General features: G+C 41.0%; 1 protein-coding gene across 2 annotated transcripts; it reads left to right on the top strand.

Annotated features, from left to right (window-relative positions):
• The first annotated feature begins 35 nt into the window (after positions 1-35).
• LOC113417476 (nuclear receptor coactivator 5-like) lies at positions 36-17,975 on the top strand. Of its 2 annotated transcripts, XM_087971475.1 has the most exons (12): positions 36-263; positions 3,635-3,701; positions 7,307-7,339; positions 7,898-7,978; positions 8,214-8,293; positions 9,316-9,442; positions 12,749-12,948; positions 13,588-13,863; positions 14,911-15,117; positions 16,183-16,327; positions 16,652-16,711; positions 17,649-17,975. In XM_087971475.1, the coding sequence occupies exons 2-11, from the start codon at positions 3,643-3,645 to the stop codon at positions 16,662-16,664; spliced, it is 1,221 nt and encodes a 406-aa protein (XP_087827601.1). In that variant the 5' UTR covers positions 36-263; positions 3,635-3,642; the 3' UTR covers positions 16,665-16,711; positions 17,649-17,975. The 2 variants fall into 2 exon arrangements, with proteins under 2 accessions (XP_087827601.1, XP_026531675.1); XM_026675890.2 differs by lacking the exon at positions 16,652-16,711 and having other exon boundaries at positions 126-263.
• Positions 17,976-19,027: the final 1,052 nt, after the last annotated feature.

Below are 19,027 nucleotides of genomic sequence, written 5' to 3' on the forward strand. Positions count from 1 at the left end.
CACTAGCCGGCCGCCGTTGCCTTGGAAACCGCGCCGGGCCCCCTAGGCCTCACTAGGCCGCTGGGTGGGGTGAGGGGGGGTGCGCGAGGGCGGGAGTCGTCGCCCCCGGAAGAGGAGGAGCCCTTGTAGGCGGGACCGGCTGCCCCCTTTACCGCCCCGCCCCTCCTCCTCCTCCTCCTCCTCCTCCTCAGGGTCGCAGCTGCTCCGTGAAGAGAGCGACGAGGCCGGCCTGTCTCGGAGGGGCGCCTGGGCAGCCCGAGCGGGTGAGCGGGAGAGGAAGGGGCCGCCGGGGCCCGGGAGGGAGGCAGGCAGGCAGGCAGGCAGGGTTGGGGTGGGGACGCTCTGGCCAGGCGTGAGCGCCCGGGAGGGAAGGGCGGGAAAGGGGGGCCAGAGAGGGGCGGTTGGCTGGATGGCGCGAGAGCGGGCTGCGGGTGGGGAGAAGAGGAAGCAGGCCTCGCCAGGGAGCCCTTGGCCCCGAATAGAAGAATTGGCTGAGGGACCCGAGCCTGTGTGTGTGTGTGGTGTGAGAGAGAGATGAGAAGGGGAAAGTGCGTGTGTTTGTTTACGTATAGGGATATAGGTATAAAAACCGTCTCTGTGTCTGTGTTTTTGTATATAGAGATATATAAAAACGTCTCTGTGTGTGTTTATGTGTTTTCAATTTCATTGCACACATGTGCATTGATAATAAACGTTTGATTAAAAAAACGTGTGTATATGTGTGTGTGTTGTTTATGTATAGAGATATATAAAAAATGTATTTTTAGGTATAGGGATATATATATATGTGTGTGTGTGTGTGTGTATCTTTGGTTATTCGGGTTTTCTCCCGTGTAAAATTGGAAGTATCTAGGCGACGTTTCGATGAAGTCTCATTCATCATCTTCAGGCTTGTGTCTTCGGCTTTGTGCTTCTCGGAGTATGTGTGTGTGTGTGTGTGTATACACACACACACACACACACACATACATACATACATACCATGTGTGTGTGTGTGTGTGTTTATGTATAGAGATATATAAAAAATGTGTTTTTAGGTATAGGGAGATGTATGTATGTATATGTGTATATATTTATATATATATGTGTGTGTGTGTGTGTGTATAAAACGTGTGTTTATAGAGATATATAAAAAAGAATGTCTCTGTGTATGTGTGCATCTTTCTCTCTCTCAAGCCTCCTCTTTCTGTTATGTGTTCCAAGATGGACAGTGATTCATATTTATAGGTTAGGATGTAGGTATAGACATATGTATGTAGATAGCATATCTATATATGTGTTAGGTATGTGTACACTTTTGATATACACACACAATAAATATGGTATACAACCTGGACACATGAGAGTCCATACACATTATATATACATATACTGTATATAGAGAGGGAGGACTAACTAGGCTACATATAAATGCAACAAAACCAGAGAGGTATTTGTTTTTGTATTTCCTGGACAAAGAGCTCAAATTTTAGCCTTTAAGATATATGCTGATAGATATAAATGGTAAAGACAAGATAGATATAAATTGTAACTTTGTATTCATTTACTTTGTTCATCTTTAATGAAAGAAAATTAATTTGTTGCTTAATTTTTTCTTGTATTTCTTTATCTTAGTATTGTTTACTTCACTGTTATCTGGTCTGATGTTATCTTGAAGTTGATCTATGCTCATCTGGGTGCTAATTGCTGGTCCTGATTAACTCCAAGATTAACATCAGACCAGCATTGAAGTAAACAATACTCCTATAAGAAAACTTGCCAAACAAGCCAACAGGAAATCAAAGAACCTCTAAGACCACCACCCCTCAACACTGACAGGGCAAGCCACCAGAATATAAATGAGTTTAAACCCCACTCCTTACTAGCACTGATGATGCTACCTGGTTTGGGTAATGAGATGCCTGCAAGAAGACAACCAAGCTCACAGAGAGCATCCAGGAACTTTCAAGATGTAATCTGCATTACTGGAAGTTCTCCATGGAAAAGGATAAACTGATAGAAACTCAGCTAGAGGATTAGTGATTTCCCATCCCCATTTTCATTATAATCTGCCTTTATTGCTATATTTGATGGGGTTGTATTATGTGGTTATTGTAGTGTTGGAAGTTAAAACCCACCCCTCTCCTAGAGAAATGAAATATTTTAGGATATATTTAAAAAGGCAGGATATTTCCCCTAAAAGAGAGGCAGAAACTCAAACCTTTGCTAATGGGCCATTAAGGCCTGGGCCAGTCTAGTTTACATAACAAAGATCTATGTCCTTCAGGCGGACCCATAATAGGAATCCCAAAGCCCTTACAATACCTCATCATCCAGCAAGGCTCAACCAAGCCTGGGACTCGGGGCAGCCTACAGAGTTGCCCTTTCATGGTCCCATGACAACCAATCAGAATACAAGCTCAAATTCAAATCCCAATAGAGGGCATAAAACCAAGGGACTCTCAGCATTTCTTCCCCCTTTTTCGCTCATGAGCTCCAAGGCACGTGAACCTGTCCAGCATTAAGCCATCTTTCCAAACAGCCTCCATGTTTCCAGTGTCTTTTTCACTACTTGGAACTGAACCCAGAAGGATATTTCTTCCAACAGTAGGAAAGGGAATGCTCTAAGCAGCTTGAAAAAAGTCCTGTGTTGAGAAGCTGAGAACATTCTTGTGCATAAAGGCTTTTAGCAATAAATCAATTTAATTGAATCTTCACATGTAGAATTGTGCACCTGATACCTCATCATGGTTTTTTTTTTGCAAAACCTCCAAAATGTTCTCACCATGTTGTCCTTATTTACACTTGATTGTATTTTTCCACTAGTATATGTAATTATGTTGAAGAGGAAGTCTATAATTATATATATAGTTGAGGTAAAATTCTCCAGCAAAACATACTGAGTTTGTGATGTTCCTGATCTGATGTCCTTTATCTGTGCTGTAGACTCACTGAGATGGAAGAAAGTTAAGTTTGCTGCATATTCATCTATTTTGGGGTTTACAGTAACTCCAAGAATATTTAGCACAAGGGATATGATGGCTTCTGAGCAGAGCAAACAATCTTTCCAAATATATCAAGCTAGGAATACACCATAAGGGAAATGCAAAAATATAATTTACTTGTCGCATCAGCCTTGTAATTATGCCCTCAAAAATTAATAACCTGGTACAAAAACAAAAAAATGGCAGAACAGAAATGGAGAATTCTACCTGATGTCCCCCAGTTGTTTTAGACTTTATGACCCAGACAAAGAATTGTAGAAATGATATTGTAAAATATATAGAAGACACCAGATTTCTTATCTCTCCTGTGGGAAATCTCTTGTAAGAAATGTTAATTATGGACAAGTCCATTTAACCCCATACTCTGTTGCTGTTTGGCATTCTACCATGACAACGTAAGGGCAATTAAGGGAAAGTGTTAAAGTATTTGTATCCAGCGAACATGTTAATTTCATGAAGCAAAGCAACATTTTAAGGGGCTCTTAAACGTTTCCACTTTTTAACTTTTTCAATTTTTTTTATAACACATTAGTAGTTTGGAAAAAGTAATAAGTGGCTTATTACTCTGAATGTTTTCAGATGTAAATTTTCTTCTGAAAATATTTTCAAACTAATTTCTTTAATAACAAGATTTTCTTTTTTTAATTTAGAAACTAAAATGTCTTCATGGCCCAAAGTAACCACAGATCAAGCACAAACACCGGATCCTGAAAAAAGGTAAAAGCACAATGATCCTTGTTCTTTTTCCTGTTTCTTTTAAATTCTCTCTCCCTCCCTCCCTCTCTCTGTATTAAAGAAACATACATACATACATACATACATGCATGCATGCATACATGCATACATACATACATACATACATACATACTAAAATTTCAGATCCACATTTCTGTAGAAAAATTTTAATGCATTCTTTTTTTTTACATTTAGTTTAGAAGTTTACTTCTTTAAAAATTGTGGCCTATACTAACTAGATGGATACAAACTAAATCTGATCTTTGTATATTCTGACTAAATCATTGAAAATTCTGTGTGGAATTTAGCATTTTAAATTTACATTGTATCCTGGTTTCCTTCTTTAGTAGGGTTAGCGGCTACATTTGCTGCTGATGGCATGCCCAAATTCATAGCTAATCCTGCCTAACAAACTATCTGTGTGCTTATGTGTTACATGTTTGTTCGTTGTTTTTCGGTTCATATGAATGAATACATAAAACAAGAAATTGTGCTTCACATCTAAACCTATCCTCTTTAGTTTGCTTGCTTGCTTATTTATTTATTCAATTTGTGTGGCTGCCAATCTAAACAAATTATTCTGGGCTTGCTGTTCCCAAGCAAGCTGGTATTTCTAATTTTAATTTGGTACCAACGCTTGGCTTACACTTTTGTTTTTCAATCCGGATTCCAGTTCAGCTGGAATCAAGAGTTATCAAAGAATTGTATTAGTGTTGTTGTTCGATCACTAAGCTGTATCCCACGCTTCATGACACTATGGATTATAGCACTCTAGGGCCCCACCCCGTCCTCCAATATCTCCTGGAGTTTGTTTAAAATTCATATTTATTGTGTCAATGACACCAACCATTTCATCCCCTGCAGTTCCCTTCTCCTTTTGCCTTCAATCTTTCCTTCAATCAAGGTCTTTTCCAATGAATCTTCTCATTTGGTGACCACAGCATTTAAGCTTCAGTATCTTGTTCTGTTCCTTATTCACAACCAAAACCTTTAGCAGCAAAACACTGCAAAAGTGACGGCAGGGACTGGTTGATTCTAAACCAGTGACGCTCAAGCGTTCTCAAAGAACTGGGTTTGAGTTAAAGTTAAGAGGAGACTTTCTGTAAGTTGCCTTGAGCTTTTATAGAACAGGTGAGATACAAATGCAATAAATAACACAAAATGTTTGGCAGAGAAATGGTTTCAAAGCAACATGGCCACCTAGGCAATTAATCCAGCTGCCTCATTAAGACAGATGGTTGTTTACACTGATGGGCAGCAGCTGTCTTTGTTTTCAGACAAGTCTTCTCCCCAAAGCAAATATCTTAAAATGGCAGATTGACCCTGCGAAAATTTTCATGCCAAGATACCCAGCTTCACAGTAATTACCTGGGGTCTAGAGTTACTATCTATATGTTGAAATTTTAATATGATATGAATGTAATATGGAAAAAAATAGGTGCTAGGACTACCTATAGCCGTGATGGCGAACTTGTGGCACACAGAGCCACTTCTTTTGGCACACGAGAGGTCGCCCGGAAGGCTTCCACTGCGCATGCACGTATGCCCTCCCCCCCAGCCAGCCAGCTGATTGTCGTGTATCTGCAGCGCATGCGCAGGGGGAACCATGTGCATGGAGATGCGTGCGCATGCGGGGGGTGGTCGCGTGTGCATGCGCAGGGGGCGGTGGGGGGTATATGTGCACATTGCATCATGGATGCAGGCATGCGAGTACACACTTGACATGCAATGTGGAAAAGGTTCGCCATCACAGACCTATAGTAATATATCTGTCTAATTTTTGGCAAATGATGTTTGTTTTATGGAATATTCCTTGGCCAAGCTGCTAATTATCTTCTGGCCATTTGAGTGTGACCTGACACACCTGTCACCTACAGGTTCTCTACAATGTCAGGTCTAGAATGTTTCTACTGCAATTACAGGTAGTCTTAGTTTGCTTAGTGACCATTCGAAGTTATAACGGCACCAGAAAAAAAGTGACATTTTTCACATTTATGACTGCAGCATCCCCATGGTCACGTGATTTACATTTGGATGTTTTACAGTTGACTCACATTTATGACCATTGCAGCATCCCCATGGTCATGTGATTTACATTTGGATGTTTTACAGTTGACTCACATTTATGACCATTGCAGCATCCCCATGGTCATGTGATTTACATTTGGATGTTTTACAGTTGACTCACATTTATGACCATTGCAGCATCCCCATGGTCATGTGATCACTTTTTGCGAGCTTCTAACAAGCAAACTCAATGAGGAAACCAGATTCACTTAACAACCATGTTACTCATTTAACAATGCAGTGATTCGCTTAGCAAATGTGGCAAGAAAAATCATCAAATGGGGCAACATTATTTCTCACTTAGCAACATAAATTTTGGGCTCCATTGTGGTCATAAGTTGAGGACTACCTGTATAACGGAAATGATTTTTTTAAAAAAATAATTGAAATTGTTTACTGTACTTAGATCCACAAAAGTATCTGGCTGTAATAAACCCAATCTTGGGTTTTGTGCTCGTATCTTTGTCGGCATTACACACTTCCGATCTTGCTCAAGGGTTTAATGTGCTGCATCTCATATTCATAGTTAATCAGTGTAACCGAATTCAGTTTTATCTGCGCCTAAGAAATAGTTAACAGTAAATGAGGCAAGACCAGGCAGCTGTTGTCCTTATGCTGCCTTTGCTCCTTGACAGATCTTTCCAGACTCTACATCTGCCAGCGAGTTTTTGTGTGTGTTTTGTTTTAATTGGTTTCTGTCTCCGTATCTTGGTGAGTCCAAAGCCATCAACTTAAGCAAAAATGTTTAGAGTAATTAGATTGTTTAGCTGATCTGAAAGGAGGGAAAATTTGGCAGAACAAAAACTTTCGTTATCTGTTGTACGATTTTGAGATTTTAAAAATGCTCCTCAGCGTCTGGTTTAAAGGAATTAAATCACCCTGCAATTTTCATCATCACTCCAGCTTATATATATATATATTTTCTTTTAATGCTGTAACACGGTTAGAAAAGTCCTTTCTTAACCCTTTGCCAGTCTAGCATGTTATTTTTTGTTTGATCCAATGTCACCAAACTCCAAATGTCTTTGGATGGTTCACTACATATCAAAACAATATTTAAGAAACAGTGTAACCAAAACAAAGAACAGTAAAACCAGCCTCAGACAAAGAAAAGAAGAACAAATGGCAAAGTCAGCAACCCAAAAACTTCTCACCAGCAGCTGACCCTCAACAAAGGAGCACTAAATTGGTCCTTGCGCACTTACATGTACACCAACTCTGCCTGTTCCTTGATCACGAGGCCTTGCTCATGGTCATCGATGCCTTGGCCACCTCCCATTTGAGACATTGCACTGTGTTCTACCTGGGTCTGCCCATAAAGATTGCTCGGAAATGGTAACTGGTCCATCAAGTGGCAGCATGAGAACCTATGGGTGTACCTCACAATGCCCAGGTTCAGTCTGTCTCCAACCTTTTAAAGATACAGTCCACATTCAGAGAAAAATCAGTACTTTTTAACAATGGCGGTGACTACTTTTAAATTAAGTATACATTAATTGTCCTTTTCTTTTTGGTTCCAGGCAGAGACCAGGGTGGATTCCTCGACTTCTGGAGTAAGTAATTAAATTAATATTTCTACGGTTTATTGAAAGCTAGATCTGCCCATAACAGCATGACAAAAGGTTCTTGGGTGGATGAATGGATAGAGACAGACAGACAGACAGAAAAGATAGATAGGTAGATCGATAGATTGATCGATAGATTGATAGATATGACATGTTTTTCTTGTAATATATACACACACCACTTCACACCATGCCCTTGTCCCCCATTTTCATTTCTTCTATTATCATGGCTTGTAATAACAAAGTTCTTCAATGCAGTGATGTTGGATGCTCTCATGTCATCCCAGGAATTTGTTGAAATTGGAATGTATGGGGTTTTGGGGGGGGGTCTAATTTCTTTGCAGGGATCTTTGTTAATTCTGAATTAACAACAAGAACAACAAGTTGTTTCTGATGTCTCCCATCAATGTTTTGCTAGATAACAGATGTTTCAGATCTTACTCTGCAGAGTCTAAAATTGGATTCCAAATCCATTATGTAATCCAAAAATGTATTACGCTCAAATTCTTTCGGCAATCCTTAACACCCATATCTTGCTCCTTCTAGCATAAATCCTTACAAATCCATTCAGAAGAGTTCTTACTCTCCCACAGACGGTTATCCGAAGGATCATGAGGATGGTAACAGGTGAGAAGGATCTTTTCCCCTTCCATACAAACTGGTTATAACCTGAAGTAGCGGCACAGGGCAAATAATAATGGATGGAATCAAATAACTGTGCATTTATTCTGTACCCCTGAAACAATGCAGTCCCACACCTTCTTTGATGTAAGCCAGTTCTTAGCATTGGTTCAACTTGAGGGTTGTGACATTTTGTTTAAAAGGGAGATAACACTAGTTCTTGTGTGTTTTGGGCTTAAAGCTTTGAAGAACTTTTTGGGCAGCAGTATCATCCAACAGAGAACGAAGTTAATTATGAGAGACACCAGTACCCGCAGAAAGGTAAGAGTTACTTGAAATTAAAGTGGCAATAAGAATGTGCTTGCTCCTCCAGATGCCTTTCGTTTCAGTTTTACATTTCAGTCCTGTTGCGTTCTCTTGATAGTTAAAGAAATATCCGAAGTATTTGTTTCCAAGCAGAGTTTTCTTCAGTAAAGTTTGATTGAAACAAATGGGGTAGAGCTCCAAGGAGCAACTGAACGTTTTTCTGTTTACTACCAATTTATCCCAAACACATAGCTTTCCAATAGGGAGATTGGTCTTTTCTGTGGAGTCCTTAGGGCCCTCTGAGCTTGGTTGTTTGCTTAAGGTCATTTCAATACCCAACTTGGTAACATCATCAGTGCTGGTCAGTGTGGAGTTTGCTTGCCCTGCCAGTGTTGTTCAAAGGGTGGCTTTCCTCTTGGCAGTTCCTCGATTAGGGTATTCTCTGCTTAATCGTTTGTCACTTTAGTAGTTGCTTGAGTAGGGTATTTATGGCTTGATTGTTTGTCTGGTGTTAATCCTCACATTCACCATGTCTGCAAAAACCAACAACCAACCTCAGAGAACACCAAGGACTCCACAGTTCAACCCTGAGCGACACGTATGGTCCCTTCTATTAGTCTTTTCATTAAGTTTTTTGCTTCAAAGAAACTTAAAGCTGGCTGTTTACAGAACCATTTTTTTAATCTGTGTGGGAACCAGCTTTTACTACTGCTTGCTATTACAGCCAAGACACCTATAATCCAGTTCTGAATCCTGCCCAGATACTGAATTTACCATATCTAACTGAAGAAAGAACATATGTATTAAGCCTCACTGCTGCTTTGATCTGTCTGTCTACATCAATCTATCTCTATCTCTTCTATCTCTATTATCTATCTTATCAAGCTATCTCTATATCTCTGTATCTATATACCTATCCATCCGTCCTTTCATCCTTCCATCTATCTTATCTAGCTATCAAGCTATCTCTTTTGCCTGTCTGCCTATATCCATCCATCCATCCCTTCCTCAGTCTGATTATCTGCTTATATGTTTAGATGACAGCCACACCAAGGATGCTCATCGCGATAAGTTGTACATGCAGTTTTACCAGCAGATAGAGAAGGAATACAACAGAGAAAGACCTTCAGACTGTGTCATCGTTTCCATCAGCAAGGATCAAGCGTAGGTCTTTTTTTTTTTTTTTTTTTTAAGACGCAGTTACTGATGCTTCACTGAACTTTGAGCAAATGCTTCCCCATTTAATTTCACTTTTAGCAATACGGTTAACTCTTTTTAGAGATCTTGATTTTCCTGTTTTGTTTCTGAAGTGACCAAAAAAACCCAGGATGGCGGTACATGTCTGCACTGCATGACCGAGCAACAGAAATATATCTCTAAATGTAGCCTCATCATTTGCATGGAGGAAACTTCCCTCCACCCCACCACATTTTCCTCATCAATGCCTGTTATTAGAATTGTCCCAGAATAAGTCTCTAGAGCATTAGGTTGGCAATTATGGCACCTTTGTGACCTGTGGACTTCAACTTCCAGAATTCTGCAAGTTCACAGGTCATAAAGGTGCCATAGTTTGCCCACCCCGATCTAGAGAGTTGAATAAAAATAGCAGTAAAATAGGCTCAGCCCCCATTATTCCCACTCTTTTAGACCCTCTATATTACATTTTTGGCGTTGGTTTCCCATGAATGGGAAACTACTAAAATGGTAACATATTTTGATTTCCTTCTGTCTCTTGTAACTTGGGCGTCAGTCCTATTGAGCGTGGTAGGACTATGACTTAATTTGTGTAGTTGTAGCTCTTGTAGGATGGTTGTAAGTTAGTACTGATTGTTACATGTATCTTTTAGTTAACAAGGAGTTCTCTTTAAAAGGAGCATGGTAACTATTTATCATAGTAACTTCAGATCTTACAGACATCTGTGAATTTTCCCGCCCGTCCACATCCATTTAAATCAAGATCTGCCTCTCCTTTAGAACTGCTCGTACGTATGGATTATCATTTGGTATTTTTAAACCATTTTAATACAGCCCCTTGTTCTTCTTTGCCCAAATATAACTTGAATATCAACATAAGCAGTGTGGGTAGAGGTACTGAGCATTCTTTAAGGTGAAAATTTGTGGTTAAGCTCTGTCCATAAATGAAGCCAATTGAAAAAAAAGCATAATTTTGATGTTGGCACTATGGAAATTTACAATTATTACCCACATCATCACCTCTCCGTTCCTTTCAGTTGATTTTGAATGCCATAAAATTCACCGAGAGTCATTAAATTCAGCGTTCGGTATTTGAACATTTCACCTTGATACTTGAAATAATGATTATTTCTCTTATGCAGTTCCTGAAAAAAGCCCCCCAATAATTTGCAGATTTTCACACAGAAGTGCTTAGCATCTCTAAAATGCTCTGAGGATTATTTTTTTCCTTGAAGACTTTCCAATAAAAAAAAATTCACGTGCTTTGATTAAACTTTTGTCGCCCTTTTTGTCATTTCCCTCCAATTCTCGTAGCATGACCTTAACCAGGACTTCTTAATTTATATTCTCACACATTCCCTGAAAGCTGTTCTCCACCCAACCTCAAGCACGTTATTGATAGTAAATAGCAGTCTCTCTTGGAGTGTCGCTGTTGTACATCTTTGCTAAATGAATTGTCACCATAACTTGGACGAATCGCTCTCATCGATTGTGTCATATTGTGACGTTAGCAACGTTGTAAGAACGAGTGATAGGCCTGCTTATATTTTTCCTTGATACTACATTGCCAAAATGACACCTGCATTGTTTTTTGTAAAATACTTCCCGTCATCTTTTTCCAGTTTCCCATCCAGTCAAAGTGAGAATAAAACAATTCTACCTTGTCATCTGTTTGCTTTTGTCACAGCAAGTATACTAGATAAACTGCACGCGGTTATTGTTCATCTCACGCTAAACTTTTTCGTGCAGTCTTCAGAGCCCCAAACATTTGGCCACCTTTTCTTTCTGGTTCTATAAACATCACCACTAAATTTGTTTGTCCATAATTAGTCTCACATGTTTGTATCCTCAGATGAGATGTTAATACAACTGTTTAAAAATATTCTCATATCCTAGAATAAGTTTTGAAAATAAATCTTTGGTTTTGGCAAAATACAAAAAGTGTTTTGTAAATTTCGGTTAAAAAAAAAAAAAAGATCTTTTTTCTTCCAGAAAGGGTCTACTAAAATATGGCGCACAAAATGGCTATGAAGCATAGGTAAAATTGCCAGTTACTTGAAATTGTTGACTGCCATTTCATCTAATTGGATAAGTTAGATCTAATTAGATAAATTTGGGCAGCCATGCCTATGGAATTTTCCATAAAGTAAAATTGCAGTCTCAAAAAAGTTAGTTTCTGTCCGGAAAGAACATGGAATGACCCATAATAAAAGCCTGGTTGAATTAAGCAATTCTGTAAAAGTGCCAGTACATGTAAAGCATTGATAAAATCTTAATAAGGTGCTTGTTTTTCAAAAAATTGCAGTGTAATATTTTCTCCTTCACACCTGTTTAATCTATTACAAATCTGAGAAAAGAAAGCAGGGTTCTGTTGGGCTGTTCTTTGAGAGTCCTACTTGCCATTGTTAAATAATTTCCACTTGTGCATATTTCTAAAGATCACTTTATATGCAAAAAAAATCTCATTTACATACGTTAACCAAATATTCGCAAATACTAAGCAGCTTCTCATGGATACACACCTGAGGTTCCCTTGCGATTGTTGTTGAAATGGAAGCAACATTAAACGTTCTATGTCCTTACGCAATTCAATCACGGCAAAAGTGTTTGTGAGACTTAAGCCCAGATAGCTACAACCCAGTCCGGTCAAGTGATCTTAATTAATGTGGAAGTTCATATAAACAAGGGCTTCACCACTCACTTTGATATTGTGGGAAAATCTTGTGTTTCCCACCGAGGAAGTTCAGCCCCAAACCTCTGCACCTATCATACATAAATGTAGGTGTAGAGACCTGGTTTCTCCAGCCTGTCACTCTCCGAAAATCATGTCTGCAGGATACCCTATTGATGAACATCACTGTCTGCAGAGGTCAAAGTCTTAGATCATAAGACGTAAAGACGCTCTATGGCCCAATCCGTTCTCCTTTTTTGTTACAAATTTAACCTCAATTGTTCTGTAAGCATTTCAGTTGGGAAATGTCTGGCCCACATTGAGGTTCTTCTCTGTATGCCTGGAAGTTTTATGACTGCTTAAATCTACATTTCATAAAGCAAGGACCCCTCTGTTTCAGGCAACTCGGCAGAAGAGCACACCGTTAAATCTATCTGACCGAATATTTTCAGTGAGCTTTCTTGCCGCGCGCAACAATGACCCTTGCTAGCACACTGGCACTAATAATATATTTTCTGAATTGCCTGTAAAATAACCTGCTTCTTTGTTTTGCTTTTTTCTTTTTCTTTTTTTTCTTTTTTCTTTTGTTTGTTTTTTCCTTCAAGGGAATATTCAACAGTCATAGGCCATCGGTTGCAGGATCATGGCCTTGTGGTGGAAATGATATACCTTACTTCTGAATCAGGTCTTACACGTGCCCTCCAGGAAGTTAAAAATGATGGTTCTCCATTTTGCGTTCTTGTCGAACCATCTAATGTAACACTTTCTTCATGCACCGTAATCATGCTTCATCAGACTATCAAAAGTAAGTTTAGCTTCCTTAAGAACCCGGTCCCTGTTCGGCAAATGCTCTCTCTAGATCCATTCCTCCTCATATTAAAGCACATCAAAACAATCTCTCTTTGAGGCATGATTGAACATGCCAAAGAACAGCAGTAAAATAATTGGTTAAGAATTCCTAGCCATACACCGCTACATACACCTAGCAAAATGTCCTTCATCCAAAATCTGCCTTCTGGAAAATGGACTGTTTGTTAGTAGGCCTTTCCCCTGCATTTAAAAAGAACATGTCAGTGTCAGTCACATCTCCACTCCCTTCCTCTTTCCAGAGGTGGTTTTTATAAAACTGGTCCCCCTTAGGAAATCAATTCAGCACACAGAAAAGCAAGCGCCGAGTTGAGTCACTCACGACATTTAATAGAAACGGTTTGTGTTTGTGTTGAATCTTGGACATAACCACTGCCGGGGTATCCGACAGAGGCCCCGATTAAATCCATTCTTTTTCATTCCATTCAAAGTGTGGCGTTTTGAGTCCAAAAGTAAGCGTTTTAGTGCCGCAGTCGGAATGGTGGAAGGACACGGCGGTTTGGTGTTTGGGGTTTTTTGTTTTGTTTTTGGTCTGGATGTGACTTTTTAAAAAGCAAGGTGTCTCTCTTCTCTGTAGTCCACCGTAATATGCCCATGGAAGATGCCCTGGCTCTGATAGCTAAAGAGTTTGAGGAAATTTTTGCTGAGCATGAACAACAGCAGCGCACAGAGATTTCCCACAAAGCGGCTGATCTGGCGGATGGCTTTCTAGAACGGGAGCTTTATGAGAGTTACCATGTGCCTCTAGGCATTAGACACCTCCTCTTTCTTTTAAGTGAGGGAAAGCATTTATATGTGGAAGAATTGAACTCAATAAGTGACTACCTGAAGACCAGGAGAAATAAGCTTGAAGGTATTCATGTTCCCCCAACCCCTCCTCCCTCCCTCGACAGTACCCTTTAAATCCCACCCATAATCTCAGGATAACCTCTTGGGGGCGGGGTCCCCCCCCTTCAAATCAGAAAATACCCAGCGTGAAAACGCCCCGTCCTCCCTCGAACCCCGGGGAAGAAAAATAAATCACACTTCGTGCATGAACACTAACATGGTTAAAAATGAGACTGGCTCGAGAAGGGCTGCAGGTTGATAACCCGTTATCTGGAAGGTCATGGCTCTTTCTCCAGGGTGGCTACTTAAGATGGATTCCCCCAAGGTTGTCTGCCTCTGTCCCCCCAGCTCATCCTTACCCCGGATTCCTTAACATCTGTCCTTTCTTTGCGCTTTCAAATAAGTCCCTTCCAGGGGAGCCGGGACCTTGTCACCGCTATTCCTGGGGGCATTAGGAGAAATGCCAGCGGTCCTGAGTGCCTGAGATATATGGCTCTTTTAATGATTAAAAAAAAAGGCAAAAATATTGTCCACCCTATCATGGCTCAGGTTGGAGAGCCTCTCCCCATTTTAGGAGACCACGAAGCCACCTATCGATGAGCCCCAAATTGGTGTCGTCCCCCCAAAAGTTGTTTTCATCCGGCTGTCGTAATAAAAACGTAACCCCCCCCCCTTCGCCTCTGTACCGCCGTCCAATAACGTTCACGTTTCACATGGTGAAAGGCCGTTACGAGGTATAACTAGAGCAAGTGAAAAAGAAATATGTAACACTCGCGGGAAAAAAAAAAAGAATAGACTCCTCCCCCAACTGCTTTATATTATAAAAGCCAATAACTCTACCAATTTACTGCTTCAAATCATGACTTCTATGACTCCTATAAAAATGACTTTTCCCACCTCACGTCCTTAAAATTTCCTAAGCCTTGTTTATCCCTGCATAAAATGAACTGGCTGAGAAAGAGAGGACATTGAAACAAGCAGCCAGGCTGACTTCTTGGCTTAGCGGCTCGTTTTTGCTAATGGGTTGTTTCCTTGCTAGCTTTGGGCCCTTCTAATCCAGGTTTTCTTGCAGAAACGAACACTTTAGCCACCCCAGGTGAAGACGGCGAGTATCCAAATGCCAGGCCAAGCGGGAGCGCTCTCCCTCCGACGCTGAGCAAGCCACCACCTCTGCTGCCAACCCCTGGTCGAACTTCTGTCTTAGGCCAGTCTGCTGCGCCCTCACCTAAGCCAGCTTTGTTGGGCAAAAGACCGTCAGGGGCTCTTCTTCCAACTCCAGGTTGGTCCATCCAAATACAACATTGTAGTGGCGGCATGGAAGGCCACTGTTGCTTTGAGAGTTTAGTGACCTATTTGGATTTATCCTATTAAATATCCTCATCCTAAGGATATTAAACCCATGTAGTAGGGCTGTATTACTGTTATCCTTCTCGTCTTTCCTCTTGCCTTCTATTCGTTATCTTATGATTTATCACTTTGTTGTTTGTATGCTGAGAGTTTATGCAGCGGAGACAAATTCCTGATGTTTCCAATCACACTTGGCCAATAAAGAACCTGTTCTGTTTCTATTCACATTCCACTCCATTCTCCTTCATACTAAGAAAAATGTCAATATTTAGAGCTCATTCTGAGCTAATTTTCTTGTTTTCCACTCTTGTTTGCTAAGTAGTGGTTAAAACACCTGGGTTAGGAAGCAGGAGACTGTAGTCCAGGGGTGTCCAACCTTGGCAACTTTAAGACTTGTGGACTTCAAATCCCAGAGTTCCTCAGCTGAGGAACTCTGGGAGTTGAAGTCCACAAGTCTTAAAGTTGCCAAGGTTGGACACCCCTGCTGTAGTCCCTTCTTAGACATGAAACTCAGCTGGATGACTTTGGGCCGGTCACTCGTTCTCACCCAACCTATCTCACCGGGTGGGTGCTGTGCGAAGAATAGGAGGAGGAAGAAGGCATGTTGGATATATTGGGGGGGGGGTGGGGCTTCTGAACAGATCCTAGCTGTGGGGTGCTGTGGAAACTGAGCCATCCTTGAAGCATCTCTGCTATTGTTTTTAAGGAGCTCCTGACATCTTGCTTGGTATCTGTGCTTTCTGCGTTAGGCTTTTAAATTTGTTTGCTTGAGTTAATTAATAAAGCTACACTTTCTTTATTCATTGGTCTGCTTATTGTCATTGGATTCAAAAAGGACCAGTTGCTGGATACCTGTAACAGGTGGATGCTGGGTTGTGGCCATCTCCATTGTGGCAACACTGAAGCCTCAAAGGTGGCCCCAGTCAGGCCATCTTCAGAGCTGATAGCACTGAGGTGCCACTGTATCAAAATCCTGCTTTCTGTTTTTCCTTCCTAGCACTGGTAGCTGGCCCGACGGGCAAACCTCCACCTCTTCTCACAAAGGTCATCAAAAGACCGATGCACCTGGCTCCTCCAAACGCCCCTGCAAAGCGACCCTTGCTCGGGGGCAGACCTGGCCTGCTACCTACACCTACCTACAGGTGAGAGCCGGCCAAATCTGGGTGACGCTTCGTGCCTAAGTCTGAAAGAAGATGGGTTGTTGTTGTTTTGCATTAGTAGCCGTTTCTTCCATTCTTGTCTGCATAGTAACAAAGGCAGCAGGCTGGACCTGCATTTCACCATCCCATCACTTGGCTAAGAAGGCTTCTTTTGAATGCCAACTGGTTTTGAACTAGCTGTCCCTTAGCAATTTTTTTTTTTAAAAAATCCGTCCCCTAAACCCCCTCTCATCTGCCAGTGTTTTTGAATGCATCCCTTGCCCAACTCACAGTAGTTTGAGTTCTCTCTCCTCCCCTCTCCTGCAGACTTCCCAGGTGAGACTGTCTTCTACTCTGTGGCTGGATTCACACCTGAACTTCGTCAAGGTTGGTTGACTCCGCCTTAATGCCTTGGTTAGCCGTGAGGCTAAGCGAAAAGCCCTGATTATAATAATAATACACATATAAGCTGGATTCAAATGGCGAATCCTCTTGTGGCGTAGCTAATAGGACGAGCCTGGTTAGTCGACACACTTTTCCCATCTTCGCATCTTGCCCCAGTTGAAATGAGACTGTGAGTTCTAATCCTGCCTTAGATAGGACAACTAGCTAGGTGGCTTTAGGCCAGTCATCAGGAGGCTGTGAGTTCTAGTCCTACCTTAAGGAGGAAAGCCAGCTGGGTGGCTTTGGGTCAGTCACACTCAGTGCCATCTACCTCACAGGGGGGTTGTTGCGGGGGAAAATAGGAGGAAAGAGTAATAATATCTGTGTTCGCCACCTTGAGTTATTTATAAAAATTAACAAAAGCTGCATTATAAATAAATAAGAATGTTCTATGGTCTAGAGCAGGGGTGTCCAACCTTGGCAACTTTAAGACTTGTGGATTTCAACTCCCAGAATTCCTCAGCCAGCTTTGCTGGCTGAGGAATTCTGGGAGTTGAAGTCCACAAGTCTTAAAGTTGCCAAGGTTGGACACCCCTGCTCTAGAGGAAAAGCAGAAAACAAAAAGAGTTTTATCCTATCTGCAATAATAAGACAAAATAATATATTCTTTTCATCTCTTGATGAGTGTCCTTTCAAAGAAGCATAAGAGCACCATGCCCTAGAGCAGGGGAGGACAACTATGGCCCTTTTATGAATTATGGACTTCAACTCCCAGAATTCCTGAGCAAGCCATGCTAGGAATTTTGGGAGTTGAAGTCCACAAGTCATAAAGGGGCCATAGTTGCCCACCTCTGCCCTAAAGCCAGCCAGCTCTTGTTTGAAGGACCTTGTGAGTTAAACATGGGAAGAAGTGTCAATCTTGCTATTCTTCTTTTCACAGCTGCTCATCCAAGACCCACCCAGCATCCATGGGCCCTTAAACCAAAGTTCCTGGCTTGAGAGGACGCCTGGACTAATAAGGAATTAAAACAAAGCGTTGTCCTAGATGGCAGCATTTCTCTTTTTAAGATAAAGCCGAGTTTGACAAATGTATGTTACACTCCCGGCCACATTAAATGCATATTTTCTGTTGTACACATTCCTAAGAACTTTTTTTTTTACTTAACACAACATAGATATTTGTAGACGATGGATATTGTAGATTGCCAATGTTAACCTGTTCTCTAAAATCAATGTTGTTCGAAATAAATGACTTATTTCCACAGGACCCTTTTCCGATCTCTTTGTGATTCACATACCACTTAAGTAAAGAGGATTGTTTAACTATTTTGTCTATTATAACACTTTTTGTTGAATATGCCATAGTTAAGAATAAACCACAATACACACAAAGCCAGCATTGCACATTAAGCCGTACTTAGCAAGCTACGTGCATAACATGATGTTCCAAATTTGTTCCTTGATGTCAGTTGCTCCTCAAATCAAGCTGATATTCTTTTGCATCCTTCCTAACTGCCCCCAATTTAAGTAATCCAAATCATCTTGGTGATTTGCATAGGAGAATAACAAGAACTGATTTTTACACTTTCCGTTACGCTTAAATAAGATGCCGGAAGGTGGAGTGGTTCTGACACAGACTTTCAGGTAATCGTGCGCTTCCCGAAATGGTTCTAAATTCCACGCTATCCTTATGGTACAGGTAGTCTTCAACTTACATCATCGAGGCCAGAATTTCTGTTGCTACGCATGAGATATCGGTTAAGTGAGTTTGGCCTCATTTTACGGCCTTTCTTGCTACAGAGAATCACTGCAGTTGTTCAATTATAAGTGGATCTTTGTTTTCAAAGGGTTGCAAAAGGGGATCATGTGATCCTGGGACGCTGCAAAAATAGATGCACGCCGGTTGCCGATCTGAATTTTGATCGTGTAACCCCGGGGGTGTGCAATGGTCGTAAGTGTGAAAAATGGTCATGTCACTTTGTTCTGTGCCATGGTAACTTTGAACAGTTGCTCAATGAACTGTAAGTCGAGGACTACCTGTACAGATTGGGGCACCAGTTTAGTCATCCAAGTTACTCTTTTTTTGCTGCCTTCTTTGAAGTGCTGTTTAACAAACGTATTAAAGAACAGCATGTGGTGAAATATTGCTTTTCCAACATTAAAAGTAACATCTCCTGTTACAACAGGAGGGGTAATCATCAAATGACAAAAGGGCAGCCCCAAAGCTAGAGATAATCTAAAAGTATGTCTGTTCTAAAACCCCAAATCCGTTAACATCATAAAAAGAATCTCTTGCATAGAAGCAGATCTAAACATCGC

This window comes from Notechis scutatus, chromosome 9 (genome assembly GCF_049901735.1).
Source record: "Notechis scutatus isolate UNSWTSFEM ecotype Mainland chromosome 9, rNotScu1.2, whole genome shotgun sequence".
Lineage (NCBI taxonomy): Eukaryota > Metazoa > Chordata > Lepidosauria > Squamata > Elapidae > Notechis > Notechis scutatus.